The 17,715-nt window shown below is 48.7% G+C and overlaps 1 protein-coding gene across 1 annotated transcript in view; it reads right to left on the reverse strand.

The window, feature by feature from the left end:
- Window positions 1–3,349: 3,349 nt before the first annotated feature.
- The window catches only part of ism1 (isthmin 1), an 81,004-nt gene continuing 66,638 nt past the window's right edge, over window positions 3,350–17,715 (reverse strand). Inside the window, exons 5-6 of the mRNA XM_055638915.1 lie at window positions 9,350–9,439; window positions 3,350–4,128 (exon numbers count right to left, since the gene is read on the reverse strand). Coding sequence (XP_055494890.1) covers window positions 3,611–4,128; window positions 9,350–9,439 — 608 coding nt within the window. The 3' untranslated portion in view covers window positions 3,350–3,610. The remainder of the gene's footprint in view (window positions 4,129–9,349; window positions 9,440–17,715) is intronic.

Below are 17,715 nucleotides of genomic sequence, written 5' to 3' on the forward strand. Positions count from 1 at the left end.
ACAGTGCAGAAACAGGCCATTGAGACCACAATCCCCACACCGTAGTCCAAGATAAACTAATCCCCTCTGCCTGCACGTGATCCATATCCCTCCATTCCCTGCATATCCATGTGCTTATCTAAAACCCTCTTAAAGACTGCCATCGTATCTGCCCCCACCACCACCCCTGGCGACTGCCGTAGTGTGTAAAATATTTACCCCACACATCTCCTTCAAACTTTGTCCCTCTCGCTCAAATTCTTTGCTCATCTCACTCACCCTCTTTATGCCCCGTCCCACTTAGGCTATTTTTTCGGCGACTACAAGCGACTAGGCAGTCGCCACATGGCCGCTAGGGTGTCGCCCGTACGGTCGTGAGTCGTCTCCTCAGACGCCCAAAGAGTCGTAGCGTCTTTCTGGTCGCCGCTGGATTTTCAACGTGTTGAAACGTTTCAGCGACAGTGGGTTTGACGCCAATGAGCGCAGCTTGACTTCTCCTGACGTAGGCGCTGTCGTAGATTGTCGCCAGGGTGACGTTGGTCGTCGCCGGGTGCCGACTTCGGTGAATTCCATTGGCGACTACCTACGGCAACCGGCGACAGGTACCGGTTGACGATCGTCTTCAGTTGTCGCCGACAGGGTCCGTGCTTGTCGCGCGCGGGTGGACGTAGGTTGCCGTGGGTGTGGTCGTAGGCGGACGTCCTAATGGGTCGCCAATGGTCGGTAGCTTGCCGTAGCTGGACGTCGACTAGGTGGTAACTTGTCATAGACATTGTTGTGGGGGGAGGGTCCAGTCACAGGCAGTCACCTACAAAATCATCTAAGTGGGACACAAGCCCTTAAGTCTTTGACCTTTCTACCCTTGGGAAAAGGCTTTGCCTGTCTACCCTATCTATGCCTCTCATCATTTTATATGGCCTCCCTTCAGCTTCAGAGAAAACCAGCCACATGTGTAGGGAGTGGATGAGAATGTGGGATAGCATAGAGCAGTCCTCAGCTACTTTCACCCTGATTGGAGACCCTCGGACTATCTTTGATCGGACTATCTTTTCTGGACATTGTCTTGCACGAAACGTTATTGACATTATTCCCTTTAGAGTCAAAGAGTGATACAGTGTGGGAACAGGCCATTCGGCCCAACACTCCCACACTGGCCAACAATGTCCCAGCTACACTAGTCCCACTTGTCTGCGTTTGGTCCATATCCCTCCAAACCTGTCCTATCCATGTACCTGTCCAACTGTTTCTCTAAGGATGGGATAGTCCCAGCCTCAACTACCTCCTCTGGCAGCTTGTTCCATACACCCACCACCCTCTGTGTGAAAAAGTTACCCCTCGGATTTCTATTAAATCTTTTCCCCTTCACCTTAAACCTATGTCCTCTGGTCCTCGATTCCCCTACTCTGGGTAAAAGACTCTGTGCATCTACCCCATCTATTCCTCTCATGATTTTGTACACCTCTATAAGATCGCCCCTCATCCTCCTGCGCTCCATGGAATAGAGACCCAGCCTACTCAACCTTCAACCTGTATCTGCACTCTGTGGACAGATCGATTGTAATCATGTATAGTCTTTCCGCTGACTGGAAAAGCTTTTCACTGTACCTCAGTGCACGTGGCAATAAATTAAACCAAACCTGGATGAAAAGCAGTGGAGTTCACCGCAAATCCTGGCCAATATTTATCTTGCGATCAGCTGCTTTAAGACAGATGCATGGTACATCTGACGAAACTGAGCTAAACTAGCGTGACCAATGGTCGGTGTGCCGAAGGGCCTGTTTCCATGCTGTACCTTTAAAAGTAAACTAAACTAAACATGAAATAATGGACGGGGAACCGAGGGAGTCAGGGGAAGGAACACCTCCAACTTAGACGTGGAATTCAGATATATATTTATTTTAAGTTTTGCTTTTCATAAAAGTGTATGAATATTCTCTTTGCTTATTCTTTACTTTGCCTCATCTGGCTCACGTTCCAGATGGCATTTAAAATAAGCAAACCACATGAAGTATTGTGTGTGTGTGAGAGCTCGCGTGTGTGTGTGTGTGTGTGTGTGTGTGTGTGTGTGTGTGTGTGTGTGTGTGTGTGTTTGTGTGTGTGTGTGTGTATGTGTGTGTGTGTGTCTGTAAGTGTGTGTGTGTGTGTGTGTGTCTGTGTGTGTGTGTGTGTGTGTGTGTGTGTGAGCATGTGTGTGTGTGTGTGTGAGCGCGTGTGCGTGTGTGTGAGCGCGTGTGTGTGTGCGTGTGTGAGCACGTATGTGTGTGTGCGCGTGAGTGCGTGTGTGTGTGTGTGAGCACGTATGTGTGCGTGTGAGAGTGTATGTGAGAGCGTGTGAGAGTGTGTGTGATAGCGTGTGTGTCTCTGTGGCTCAATAAATACTGTACAAAAATAATGCAGACATTAACAATCTTAAGGACATTGTTTAAAAGAGGTTTCAATAAGAAAATTCTCTATGACACAACCTTTACAAAGCAAAGATCTTCGGTAACATTTTTGTATTGTACAAGCTAAAAAAAAACCGTATAAACAAATTAGAAGGTGGGGGGGGGGTCTGGAGACGAAACGAAAACCAAAGTAGAATAAACAGGGGCCGAAACTCTTAAAAGTGGCACTTCCTTTGTTAATGGTTTGATTCACTGAAAGTGACTCCAGCCCAGAGAATGCTTTGAATGCCATGGGCACACTGCAGCAATTATTCCCCACCCCCACCCCCTCTCACTGAATCAGATTAAACAAATGTGCTTCCCTTTCATTGCCTGGACCCGAGGGGAAAAAAAGAGACATCGACTTTCCCTTTGAACTGCGAGCCCAGCCCTGACTAACACAAAACGGTCCTCGAAAGCTTGGACAAGATGCCAAGTGACTGAAGTTTCTAGAGCCTGGTGTTCCTGCTCCTTCCCTCCACTCATCCTAACGCAATGCTTGTCTGGCAGCGGGCGGGAATCTGACAGCTACTCCACAAAGTGACTGCGGAGGATGTTCAGTCCATGAATCGGTGCCCAGGAGTGAGAGGGAGGGAGAGAGGGAAGGAGAGAGGGAGGGAGGGAGGGAGGGAGAGATGAAGGGAAGGAGAAAGAGGAGGAGAGAGAGAGGGAGAGAGGGAGGAGAGGGAGGAGAGGGAGGGAGGGAGGGAGAGGGAAGGAGAGAGGGAAGGAGAGAGGGAGGGAGGGGAGAGAGGGAGGGAGAGTGGGAGAGAGAAAAGGAGGGAGGGAGAGAGGGAGGGAGTGGGAGAGAGAAAAGGAGAGAGGGAGGGAGAGTGGGAGAGAGAAAAGGAGGGAGGGAGAGAGGGAGAGTGGGAGAGAGAAAAGGAGGGAGGGAGAGAGGGAGGGAGAGTGGGAGAGAGAAAAGGAGAGAGGGAGGGAGAGAGGGAGGGAAGGAGAGTGGGAAGGGGAGAGCTAGAGCAAGAGAGGGAGAAGGGGAGAGAGGGAGAAGAGAGAAATGAGAGAGAGAGGGAGAGGAGAGGGGGAAAGAGTAGGGGCAGATGGAGGGGAGAAAGACAGGGGGAAGGAAGAAAGGAGAGAGGAAGGAAGGGAGAGGGAGGGAGGGAGGGAATAAGAGAGTGAGCGAGAGAGATAGGGAGATAGAGATGGAGAGAATGACAGAGAGGGAGGGAGAAAGAGAGTCTCGGCCTCTAATACTCCCGTGCCTCCTGGACCTGTTTTCTGTACACCTCGTCCGTGGGGTTGTCTGTGCACTTGAGGCCGTTGTTGGGGGGCCTGACCTGGTTGTACCGGCTCCAGTCGCCCTTGCAGACGATCCAGGGCAGGATGTCCACCTTGTAGTGCAGCTCGGCGGAGAACTCGACGCTGATGAGGTTGGGCGTGCCGCCGCCCTTGCCGCGGGTGACGAGCCGCATGGCCTGGTCGTAGCAGCAGTGCTGGGCGGCCAGGGTGGTGCTGTCCAGGGACAGCATGGAGCGGATGCAGTAGCGGGCGGTGGGCTTGTAGATCTCCAGGCTCTCCTTGGGCCCGCTGGCGTCCTTCCAGCGGAAGTGGCGGCGCTGGGCCCGGTCGTGGATGTCCGTCGTGCTGTAGGCGATCTCGGTCGGGTAGGAGCAGGGGCAGCTGGGCAGGTCGGTCGCCACCTTGTGCATGTACTTCTTCAGGAACTCGCTCTTGCAGTTCATCCACCGCTCACAGCTGTCCGTGTCTGGGCCCATGGAGAGGGGGGTGGGGGGGGGAAGAGGGAGAGTGTCAGGGAAACGGAGAAACAGGGAAAGTAGACAAGAATGCTGGAGAGACTCAACTAGTGAGGCAGCATCTGTGGAGCGAAGGGCCGAATGGCCTACTCCTGCACCTATTGTCTATTGTCTAGTGTGAGGCAGCATCTGTGGAGCGAAGGGTCGAATGGCCTACTCCTGCACCTATTATCTATTGCCTAGTGTGAGGCAGCATCTATCGAGCGATGGGCCAAATGGCCTACTCCTGCACCTATTATCTATTGCCTAGTGTGAGGCAGCATCTATGGAGCGATGGGCCGAATGGCCTACTCCTGCACCTATTGTCTATTGTCTATGGAGCAAAGGAATAGGGTCGAGACCCGAAACGTCACCTATTCCTTCGCTCCATAGATGCTGCCTCACAATAGACAATAGGTGCAGGAGTAGGCCATTCGGTCCTTCGAACCAGCACCGCCATTCAATGTGATCATGGCTGATCATCCACAATCAGTACCCCGTTCCTGTCTTCTCCCCATATCCCCTGACTCGGCTATCTTTAAGAGCCCTATCAAGCTCTCTCTTGAAAGTATCCAGAGTTTCTCCATCATTTTTGTCTACCTTGGATTTTTCCAGCATCTGCAGTTCTTTCTTAGAAACATAGAAAAATAGGTGCAGGAGTAAGCAAGTCGGCCCTCCGAGCTAGCACCGCCATTCAATATGATCACGGCTGATCATCTACAATCAGTACCCCGTTCCTGCTTTCTCCCCATACCCCTTAATTCCGTTAGCCTGAAGAGCTAAATCTAACTCCCTCTTGAAAATGTCCAGTGAATTGGCCTCCACTGCCTTCTGTGGCAGAGAATTCCACAGATTCACAACTCTTTGGGTGAAATAATTTTTCCTCATCTCAGTCCTAAATGGCCGACCCCTTGTTCGTAAACTGTGGTCCCTGGTTCTGGACTCCCCCAACACCAGAAACATTTTTCCTGCATCTAGCCTGTCCAATCCACTTGTTTCCAGGTTAGTCGGGAAGTGGTGTTGGGTAAATTGAATGGATTAAAGGCCGATAAATCCCCAGGGCCAGATAGGCTGCATCCCAGAGTACTTAAGGAAGTAGCTCCAGAAATAGTGGATGCATTAGTAATAATCTTTCAAAACTCTTTTAGATTCTGGAGTAGTTCCAGAGGATTGGCGGGTAGCAAACGTAACCCCACTTTTTAAGAAGGGAGGGAGAGAGAGAAAACGGGGAATTACAGACCAGTTAGCCTAACATCGGTAGTGGGGAAACTGCTAGAGTCAGTTATTAAAGATGGGATAGCAGCACATTTGGAAAGTGGTGAAATCATTGGACAAAGTCAGCATGGATTTACGAAAGGTAAATCATGTCTGACGAATCTTATAGAATTTTTCGAGGATGTAACTAGTAGCGTGGATAGGGGAGAAACCAGTGGATGTGGTGTATCTGGACTTCCAGAAGGCTTTCGACAAGGTCCCACATAAGAGATTAGTATACAAACTTAAAGCACATGGCATTGAGGGTTCAGTATTGATGTGGATAGAGAACTGGCTGGCAAACAGGAAGCAAAGAGTAGGAGTAAACGGGTCCTTTTCACAATGGCAGGCAGTGACTAGTGGGGTACCGCAAGGCTCAGTACTGGGACCCCAGCTATTTACAATATATATTAATGATCTGGATGAGGGAATTGAAGGCAATATCTCCAAGTTTGCGGATGACCCTAAGCTGGGGGGCAGTGTTAGGTGTGAGGAGGATGCTAGGAGACTGCAAGGTGACTTGGATAGGCTGGGTGAGTGGGCAAATGTTTGGCAGATGCAGTTTAATGTGGATAAATGTGAGGTTATCCATTTTAGTGGCCAAAAACGGGAAAGCAGATTATTACCTAAACGGTGGCCGATTGGGAAAGGGGGAGATGCAGCGAGACCTGGGTGTCATGGTACACCAGTCATTGAAGGTAGGCATGCAGGTGCAGCAGGCAGTAAAGAAAGCGAATGGCATGTTGGCTTTCATAGCAAGAGGATTTGAGTATAGGAGCAGGGAGGTTCTACTGCAGTTGTATAGGGTCTTGGTGAGACCACACCTGGAGTATTGCGTACAGTTTTGGTCTCCAAATCTGAGGAAGGACATTATTGCCATAGAGGGAGTGCAGAGAATTCACCAGACTGATTCCTGGGATGTCAGGACTGTCTTATGAAGAAAGACTGGATAGACTTGGTTTATACTCTCTAGAATTTAGGAGATTGAGAGGGGATCTTATAGAAACTTACAAAATTCTTAAGGGGTTGGACAGGCTAGATGCAGGAAGATTGTTCCCGATTTTGGGGAAGTCCAGGACAAGGGGTCACAGCTTAAGGATAAGGGGGAAATCCTTTAAAACCGAGAAGAGGAGAACTTTTTTCACACAGAGAGTGGTGAATCTCTGGAACTCTCTGCCACAGAGGATAGTTGAGGCCAGTTCATTGGCTATATTTAAGAGGGAGTTAGATGTGGCCCTTGTGGCCAAGGGGATCAGAGGGTATGGAGAGAAGGCAGGTACGGGATACTGAGTTGGATGATCAGCCATGATCATATTAAATGGCGGTGCAGGCTCGAAGGGCCGAATGGCCTACTCCTGCACCTAATTTCTATGTTTCTATGTTTCTATGAAACGGCCATTGTTCCAAAGTTGTGGAATCATCCCAGGGTTAGTGATAGGAGCAGAGTTAGGCCATTTGGGGGAGTCTAGAGATATGGAAGGGTGAGGTGTGAAAATGACAGATCAAAGTGGATGGTGATCAGGAAATGTAGAATGGTTCATTGTTAGCTGAGGGGAAGGTGACAACACAGCGTACAATCAGTAATATTTAATCAGGAGGACAGTAGAACTAGTCGGAGAACTCAGCGAAGAAAGAACCATTCTAAGGTAGACAAAAATGAGCATTTTGTCTACCGTCGATTTTCCAGCATCTGCAGTTCCTTCTTAAACAAATGAACCATTCTTTAAGTTTAGGAAGGAACTACAGATGCTGGCTTACACCAAAAATGGACACAAAATGCTGTAGTAACTCAGCGGGACAGACAGCATCTCTGGATAGAAGGAATGGGTGACGTTTTGGGTCGGGACTGAAGAAGGGACTGTTCACTGCCATGTCACCAGTTTCATAATCATTGGAGATAAGGTGGGAACACAGGTAGGCACGTTATATCTCTCGGCTGCTTTCCGGTCAATGAGATTAGGTGGAGGAGGAGGCCATTCGGCCCTTTGAGCCAGCACTGCCATTCATTGTGATCATGGCTGATCGTCCCCTATCAATAACCCATGCCTGCCTGCTCCCCATGTCCCTTGACTCCACTAGCCCCTAGAGCTCTATCTAACTCTCTCTTAAATCCATCCAGCGACTTGGCCTCCACTGCCCTCTGTGACAGGGAATTCCATAAATTCACAACTCTCTGGGTGAAAAAGTTTTTTCTCATCTCTGTCTTAAATGACTCCCCTTTATTCTAAGACTGTGGCCCCTGGTTCTGGACTCGCCCAACATTGGGACCATTTTTCCTGCATCTAACTTGTCCAGTCCTTTTATAATTTTATATGTTTCTATAAGATAGCCCCTCATCCTTCTAAACTCCAGTGAATACAAGCCTAGTCTTTTCAATCTTTCCTCATATGACAGTCCCGCCATCCCAGGGATCAATCTCCTGAACCTACGCTGCACCGCCTCAATCACAAGGATGTCCTTCCTCAAATAAGGAGGCCAAAACTGTACACAATACTCCAGATGTGGTCTCACCAGAGCCCTATACAACTGCAGAAGAACCTCTTTACTCCTATACTGAAATCATCTTATGAAGGCCAACATTCCATTAGCTTTCTTCACTGCTTGATGTACCTGCACGCCAACTTTCAGTGACGGGTGTACAAGGACACCCAGGTCTCACTGCACCTCCCCCTTACCTAACCTAACCCCATTGAGATAATAATCTGCCCCCTTTTTTTTGCCGCCAAAGTGGATAACCTGCACGGTGGCACAGTAGAGCTGCTGCCTCACAGCTCCAGAGACCCGGGTTCGATCCTGACTATGGGAGCTGTCTGTACGGAGTTTGCACGTTTTTCCCGTGGACTGCGTGGGTTTTCTCCAGGAGCTCCGGTTTCAAAAAGACGTGCAGGTTTGTCGATTAATTAGCCCTCTTTGTGCAGGGAGTGGATGTGAAAATGGGATAAAGTGGAAACTATGGTGAACAGGTGATCGATGGTCGGCCTGGACTCGGTGGGCAAAAGGGCCTGTTTCCATGCTGTACCTTTCAATCAATCAATCAATCAGTAAATGAATCGATCAATCAATTTACCAATCGATCGATCAATCAATTGATCAACATTTATATGTTTTGGTTTCTATATTTTACTTGGAGAGTGGCGGCGTCTAACGGCGTCTAACGGCAGCGGCTTGACTGCAGTCTGCCTTTTTTTTAAATTTTGTCTCGTTAAATGTATGTTTTTGATTCTAGTTTTTATTAATTTTTTAGCTGTGCATATGTGGGGGAGGGGGGGAACCGTTTAATCTCTTCCCTGTACGGCGACCCGACTTTTTCCCTGTCGGGTCTCCGGTGTCGTTGGGCCTAACATCGTGGAGCCGGTGGCGGCCTCCAACCGGAACCAACCTGAGGGCTCCAGTCGCGGAGCCTGCGGATTGGCCGACTTCGGAGTGAGAAGAGTTGTGGTGGCGGGCGGCTGCGACCCGACTTCGGAGTTTCGGAGGCTCTGGCCACAGGCCCGGTGGACAGGAACACCGGGAGCTCGCGGGTCCCTGGTGGGAGACCGCTTTTCAGAGCTTCTCCCGCCGGAATCGCAGGGTTTAAATGACTCGGAGTGGGGCCTAACATCGCCCGGCACGGCTTAAACAGCCGCGGGATTTACCAGCGCCCGTCGGGGGCTTTAACATCGTGAGCCCCAGTCGCCCTGACGCTGCAGTTGGACTGCTGGACCGCGGGAGAGAAGAACAAAGGGAAGAGATACGACTTTTGCCTTCTATCACAGTGAGGATGTGTTGGAAATTCACTGTGGTGGATGTTTGTGTAAATTGTGTTAAGTGTGTGTCTGTTTTTTTTGTGATGTAAAAGACAGTAGGAATGAAATTTCTTACAAACCAAGCTGTTTGAATGACAATAAAAGGCATTCTATTCTATATTTTACTTTATATCAGGCAAAAGCAACCTCTTACCTATCCCAAATAATTCGGTGGCATTTATGTCTTCACCTCCGGCCATTAGACTCATTTCCGTAGCGGCCGTCTTGAACGTGTCTTCAATTCCTTGAGAGGCGAGGGGGAGGGGAGGGGGGGGGGGGGGGAGAAACAGAAAGAGTTTTAATCATTAATTAAAATACATAAGGAGGAAGAGCTTGAAGCAAACCCTGCTTTTCTGAGGCTAGATAACGCCTGGATTATTAAAGTACTTTGCAACCAACAAACTCCTTCTGATCACTTGAAATCTTTGAATCACTTCTCTCAGGACTGTCAAAGCTGCCACAGCCAGACATAAAAACTGCTTTTTTTCCACGAGTAGTAGCTCTACTCAATAATCAAAAATCTTTAGCCTCCTTTTGCTCCAGTATTTTATTTAATTCACATGTTTAATCAATAATGTTTTATTATTAATGTTTAATGTTTTATGTGTCATTCCTAACTTTCACTGTATGTCATGTTGTCTCTTGCGGGCGAAGCACCAAGGCAAATTCCTTGTATGTGAATACTTGGCCAATAAACTTTTATTCATTTGCATCACTGTACGACAGTTGTATAGAGATACAGTGCAGAAACAGGCCCTTCGGCCCACCGGGTCCCGCGCCGATCAGCGATCACCCGCACATTAACACTATCCTACACACACACCAGGGAAAATTTGCAGGTGTACCAAGTCAGTTAACCTACAAACTTGCACGTCTTTGGAGTGTGGGAGGAAACCGAAGTTCTCGGAGAAACCCCACGGGGGGAAGGTACAAACTCCGTACAGACAGCACCCGTAGTCGGGATCGAACCCGGATCTCTGGTGCTGTGAGGCAGCAACTCTACCGCTGCGCATCAATACTGAGAACTATATCCTGCACTCTGTATCTTTCCCTTGACTCTACCTATTGTACTTGAGCTGGACTTGATTTTATTTATTTACAGCATCATCTGATCTGTTTGGACAGCGTGCAAACCTCAGTGAATGTGACAATAATTCATCCAAACCCTCAGAGTGAAAAAGTCGTCCCTTGGGTTCCTATGGAATCTTTCCCTTCTCACCTTAAACCCATGTCCTATGGTTCTTGAATCCCCCGAGGCTTGATAAAGGACTCTATGCCATGTCTAATCCCCCCAATCCCCGACAAGTTCATCCCTCATTCTTCTGCACTTCAAGTCCTAGGCTGCTCCACCTCCTCTTATAGCGCAGGGCTTTAAGTGCGGTACGATGGCGGAGGCTGTCCCACTTTGACCACCTAATCCAGGAGTTTAGAAGACCCTAGACGAGTTGAAAAAAATGTCAAGATCGTGTTGACTGGCCGAAGTAAAAGACCTCCTACAACTATGTCTACGACCTCCTACGACCCCCCTCGACCTCAGTCTTCCACACCTAAGACCAACTACGACTAGCTTCGAGTGGAAAATGATCACATGATAAAATTTGTCATGCTAGCATTTTTTTTTTCTCGGGCCAGTTACCGACCTACGACTTACCTACGAGTAGAAAGTATCAATTTTTTCCATGCCGACCTTTTCTTTTTATTCGTGGACATTTTTATTTAGGCTGGAAAAAATGCCTCGACCTACTTGAGGCCACGAGTACGCGGAGACCACTCACGAGCGTGAGGAAGAGTCACGAAGACCTCCTACGACCTCGTGGCGACCATGCTGTGAGTACGAGTCAAGGGCAAACGCGGCAGAGGGCGCCAATTAGGTCGTGAAAGTGGGACAGGGGCTTTATTGCCTTACAGCGCCAGGGACCCGGGTTCAGTCTGTACGGAGTTTGTACGTTCTCCCCGTGACCTCCGAGATCTTCGATTTCCTCCCGCACTTCAAAGACGTGCAGGTTTGCAGGTTGAATGGCTGGGATTAAATGTAAATTGTCCCTAGTGTGTGCGGGATAGAGTAAGTGTGCGGGGATCGCTGGTCGGCGCGGACCCGGTGGGCCGAAGGGTATCTCTAAACTAAACTAAACTAAACTTAGGCTCTCGATCTCTGGCAACATCCTGTAAATCGTGTCAAATGATGGGAATCGTGGCCTGCACTGGGTTTCAGGCTTGGATCGGGAACAGCTCGGAGAACAGCTGCCTTCAAACGCAGAGCCTAATGCTGCATGTAACAACTGCATCAACTTGACTATAATTTACCATTCCAACCATGAAAGGCTTAAACGCTCTCTTGGGTTCTGTCAGAAGAAAATTAGTAACTCGAGCGTATTTTCAAAGTCACAATAATGCCCTGGCCACCACAGTTTCTCTCGGAACCGTTTTGTGCAGAAACCTTAATTGGTAAGAGTACAAAAGAAGTTACTCAGTAATTAGTCTGAAAGTCCCTAAAAAAGGAACTAGATGGAAATTATTGGCTCTGGGATGTGTGAGATGTCTGCACATCTGACAAAGACAACTACAGAAATTGGACTTGTTCCGCTCATCTCCGACATAAGTATGTAAAGAAATTAGAACAAGTAACGATGCCAGTGGCACAATGGCACATCTGTAGAGCTACTGCCACCCAGCACCAGGGACCCGGGTTTGATCCTGACTACGGGTGCTGACTGTACGGAGTTTGGACCTTCTTCCTGTGACCTGCGTGGGTTTCCTCCGGGTGCTCCGGCTTCCTCCCACAATCCAAAGACGTGCGGGGTTTGTCGGTTAATTGGGTTCAATAGACGATAGACAACAGGAGTAGGCCATTCGGCCCTTTGAGCACCGCCATTCAACGTGATCACGGCTGATCATCCACAATCAGTACCCCGCTACTGCCTTCTCTCCATATCTCCTGACTCCGTATCCGCTACCTTTACGAGCTCTGTTTAACAGTAACATTTTCAGGCTGCATAGAATTAAAGGGCCTGTCCCACTTGGAGATTTTTTCGGAGACAGCCGAAATCAAAATCCAACGGCGCCAAAAAAAATGTTGCGACTCTTGAAAGAACACCGCTCGTCAATACGTCCTCGCCGCGTATTTTTCGGTGACCTGATACGTCAGTCAACGATGCCGGCAGTCGCCAAAATAAATCGCCAACGTTTGGCAGGCCCTTAAGGCTTCAGTAAAATTGTAAATTGTGTACTGTGTAGGATTGTGCTAGTGCACAGTGATCGCTGGTCGGCACGGACTCTGTGGGCCGAAGGGCCTGTTTCCAAGCTGTTTCTCCACACTAAATTAAAACTAGTTAGAAAGTCCCTAAAAGGAAAACTAGAGTAAAGTTAATTAATCTGAGGCGTGCAAAATGGAAGCACAATCTGTTGATGAAATCTACGGACATTGGACTTGTTCTGGCCATTTCCTGCATGAATAATTTAAAAAAAATTTGAATAAGTAATATTAATATCAGATATTTTGTCCATGTTTTCTTCACTATATAATATAAAGAGTAAATGTTAGGAGGTTGCAAGCTACTAAAGGGCCTGTCCCACTGTACGAGCTAATTCAAGAGTTCTCCCGAGTTTCCCCTGATTCGAACTCGGAGAATTATGGTAACGGCCGCTCGTAGGTACTCGGGGCTCTCGTGGCCATTTTTCAACATGTTGAAAAATCTTCACGAGCTTACCACGTTTCCCGAGTACCTGCCATTTGCATTACGAGCCGCTAAGAGACGTCCCCGAGCTCCGATGTACCTGCTACATACATGCTATGTGCCTACCACGAGTTTGATTTTTTTTTTTAAACTCGGGAGAGCTCTTGAATTACCTCGTACAGTGGGACAGGCCCTTTAGAATTTTGCATGCAGCAATGTTATGTCGATGTGTAAAATGCAAAGTGCTGGAGGCCTGGGTAGAGAGGATGTTTCCACTGGTGGGAGAGTCTAGGACTAGAGGATATTGCCTCAGAATTCAAGGACATACTGTACCTTTAGAAAGGGGATGAGGAGGAATGTCTTTAATCATGGCTGGTGAATCAGTGGAATTCATTGCCATAGATGGCAGTGGAGGCCAAGTCATTGGGAAATGGGGTTGAGAGGGAGAGATAGATCAGCCATGATTGAATGGCGGAGTAGACTTGATGGGACGAATGGCTTAATTCTGCTCCTATAATTTATGAACTGATTTTGTCTCAACCTTTGGTGTCAACTAGCATCTGCAGGAAGGCACAAAATGCTGGAGTAACTCAACGGGTGAGGCAGCATCTCCGGAGAGAAGGGATGGGCATCGTTTCGGGTCGAGACCCTACTTCAGTCTGATACCTTCTTCAGCCCATACCTTCTCTCCAGGGATGTTGCCTCACCCGCTGAGTTACTCCAGCATTTTGTGTCTACCTTCGATTTAAACCAGCATATAATACAATACAATAGACAATAGGTGCAGGAGGAGACCATTTGGCCCTTCGAGCCAGCACCGCCATTCAATGTGATCATGGCTGATCATCCACAATCAGTACCCCATTCCTGCCTTCTCCCCATATCCGCTGACTCCGCTATCTTTAAGAGCCCTATCTAGCTCTCTCTTGAAAGCATCCAGAAAACCACCCTCCACCGCCCTCTGAGGCAGAGAATTCCACAGACTCACCACTCTCTGTGAGAAAAAGTGTTTCCTCGTCTCCGTTTTAAATGGCTTACTCCTTATTCTTAAACTGTGGCCCCTGGTTCTGGACTCCCCCAACATCGGGAACATGTTTCCTGCATCTGCAGTTCATTTTTATTACATCCAAACCTGCCACTGGCTCAGTAAGTTTCTGCACAAGGGGGTTTGTCGGATAGGCCCGTAGTTATGCAGGAAATGGAGGAATATGGATCATAGGCAAGCAGAGGAGATTAATCCAACTTGGCATCTTGTTAAGCACAGACATTATGGGCCGAAGGACCTTTTCCTGTGCTGTACTGTTCTATAAATCTATCCTGCAAATAAAAAAAATGGCTGGAACAGACAGGAAGGATGAAGTTGACATTTTTTTATTTTAGAGCTTCAGCGCGGCAACAGGCCCTTTGACCCGTCGAGTCCGCGCCGACCAGCGACTCCCGCACACTAACACCATCCTACACACACCAGGGACAATTTACAATGTTACCAAGCCAATTAACCTACAAACCTGCACGTCTTTGGATGTGTGGAAGGAAACCGGAGCACCCGGGGAAAACCCACGCAGGTCACGGGGAGAACGTACAGACTCCGCACAGACAGCACCCGTGGTCGGGATCGAACCTGGGTCTCCCGGTGCTGTGAGGCAGCGACTCTACCGCTGTTGCGTGACATCGATGTGGACGTCTGCGGGGAAGTGTGGTTGTTTGTGGAACGTGGGGCCCCATTCGAATGAGGAGAGGTGCGGACAGGGCTGATGAAAGGAAAAATGGTTAACCTGTGGTTTGGGGCTGGAAGCAGCTGGGTCCTACAACATGGCCAAGCTCATTGTCAATATTTGGCTCAACTCTACATAGTTGGGTTTATGATGCACTTTAAATGCACTTCCCTTTATGCAATCAAAATAGAATAACTGTAGATAGAGCTCTTCGGAATCAAGGGATATGGGGGGAAAGCAGGAACGGGGTACTGATCAGCAGAGAAGATTATTGGCTGCAACCTTCCCCCCATTGATGAACTGTCCACTGCAAGGGCCAGGAAGCGAGTGGGCAAGATCACCTCTGACCCCACTCACCCTGGCCACAAACTCTTTGAATCATTTCCCTCTGGAAGGCGACTCCGGATTGTCAAAGCTGCCACAGCCAGACATAAAAACAGTTTTTATCCACGAGTAGTTGCTCTACTCAACAGCCAAAAATCTGTAGCCTCCCTTTGATCTGGTAGTTTGTTGGTTCACATGCTTGATCAACGGTGTTTTATCATTAATGTTTTAATATTATTAATGTTTAGTGTTTTCTGAGTCATTCGTAATTGTCACTGTATGTCATGTTGTTACTTGTGGGCGGAGCACCAAGGCAAATTCCTTGTATGTGAGTACTTGGCCAATAGACTTACTTACTGAGTCTGGATGATCAGTGCTGACTCGAAGGGCTGAGTGGCCTCCTCCTGCACCTATTTTCTATGTTTCTATGTCTCCATGTTTATCCCTCGGGGCAAATACTGCTGAACGGAGCCACATACATCAACTACCTTCAGTCGTGGTTAGAACCCAGAAGACAAAGACTATGGGTAGACTGGAATAACTTGAAACTTACAGACTAATGAAAAGCATAGATGGAGTGGATGTGGAGAGGATGTTTCCACTGGTGGGAGAGTCTAGGACCAGAGGTCATAGCTTCAGAATTAAAGGGCGCTCTTTTAGAAAGGAGGTGAGGAGGAACTTGATTAGTCAGAGTGTAGTTAATCTGTGGAACTCATTGCCACAGAGGACAAATCAGTGGATAATGTTAAGGCAGAGATAGACAAATTATTGATTAGATTGATTAGACAAAATTATTGAAAGGGTGTCAAGGGTTATGGGGAGAAAGCAGGAGAATGGGATTAGGAGGCAGAGATCAGCCCTGATTGAATGGCGGAGTAGACTCGATGGGCCGAATGGCCTAATTCTACTGCTATAACTTGTGAACGTCAATTCAGCGGGTCAGGCAGCATTACTGGAGAAAAGGAATAGGTGACGTTTCGGGTCTAGACCCTTCCTTAGACTGAGAGTCTAAGGGAAAGGGAAAGGAGAGATATAGATGGTGATGTAGAGAGATTATAGAACAAATGAGTGAAAGATTTGCAAAAAAAGTAACGATGATGAAGGAAAGAGGCCATTGTTGGCTAGGTGTGGGCTAGGTGAAACTGAGTCACAGACAACGAGACTCAACAGGGTAACTTTGAAGCTGGGATGGGGAGGGCTGGGGAGAGAAGGGGATACAAGGCATACTTGATGTTCGAGAAATCAACTTTTTATACCACTGGGTTGTACACAGCTGTTGCCAACTGCCCCGTATTAGCCGGGACATCCCGTATATTGGGCTAAATTGGTTTGTCCCGTACGGGACCGCCCTTGTCCCGTATTTGACCGCTACTACTCGGGTCGAGGGGACTGTCTGGTCGTCCGGCCCCGCCTCACCCGTCCCGACGTAGTGCAGCCCGTGGAGTGCAGCAGCAGCAGCAGCAGCAGCACCTCGCCCGTGGCCCCATCGGTCGGCAGCCCGGCCAGCTGTCCAACCTTCGCTTATCGCCGCCGACACCACCACCCCCCCTCCTTCTCATGGCCGATCATCAGTTCATGAGTTGGACGGGGCGCCGGACTTTGCGCGCGGCGCGCGGGCCAAAACTCCTCAGCTGGCCCGCCGGCTGGGCTTTGTGTGCAGTCCAGCACCCGGGGCCAACTCATCATTCACCCAGACACGGCCGAGTCGGTCAACGAATTGCCGTCGGGAATTTGTCCCGTATTTTGACCTTTTGTCCCTTATTTGGGAGTGAGAGAGTTGGCGACCCTCGCTGTACAACAGTGTGATGTGTAGAGGCAGCTCTCCTGATACGAGGGCCGTTAAAGCATTCATTATAACCTTCCGGATACGCAGCTGCAACCCTTAGAAGTGACGCTTGGCGAGTGCTCTGGGCGGCACGATGGCGCAGCGGTAGAGTTGCTGCCTCACAGCGCCAGAGACCCGGGTTCGATCCTGGCTACGGGTGCTGTCTGTACGTTCTCCCCGTGACCTGCGTGGGTTTTCTCCGAGATCTTCAGTTTCTTCCCACACTCCAAAGACGTGCATGTGTGTAGGTTAATTGGCTTTGGTATACATATAAAGTGTCCCTAGTGTGTGTAGGATAGTGTTAAGGTGCAGGGATCGGTGGTCGGTGCAGACTTGGTGTTTCCGCGCTGTATCTCCAAACTAGACTAAACTCTGATCACTTGTGAGGATAATTAAGTTTACTTTAGAGATACAGCATGGAAACAGGCCCTTCGGCCCACTGAGTCAACGCCGACCAGCGATCACCCTGTACACTAGGACTATCCTACACACTAGGGACAATTATTCCAGAGCCAATTTACCTACAAACCTGCACGTCTTTGGAATGTGGGTGAAAACCGGAGCACCTGGATAAAACCCACGCAGTCTACGTACAGACAGCACCTGTAGTCAGGATCGAACCTGGGTCTCTGGCGCTGTGAGGCAGCAACTCTACCGCTGTGCCCACTGCATTAATGGTCCATAAGATCCTAAGATTTCTTCCCAGCTGTTAATGCCGAGTAGTGTAAGGCTTGGATAGAGTGGATGTGGAGAGGATGTTTCCACTAGTGGGAGAGTCTAGGACCAAAGGTCACAGCCTCAGAATTAAAGGACGTTCCTTTAGGAAGGAGATGAGAAGGAATGTCTTTAGACAGAGGGTGGTGAATCTGTGGAATTCATTGCCACAGAAGGCTGTGGAGGCCAGGTCAGTGGATATTTTTACGGCAGAGATGGATAGATCCTTGATTAGTACTGGTGTCAGGGGTTATGGGGAGAAGGCAGA

The sequence above is a fragment of the Leucoraja erinacea genome, chromosome 8 (genome assembly GCF_028641065.1).
Source record: "Leucoraja erinacea ecotype New England chromosome 8, Leri_hhj_1, whole genome shotgun sequence".
In the NCBI taxonomy this organism is placed as follows: Eukaryota; Metazoa; Chordata; class Chondrichthyes; order Rajiformes; family Rajidae; genus Leucoraja; species Leucoraja erinaceus.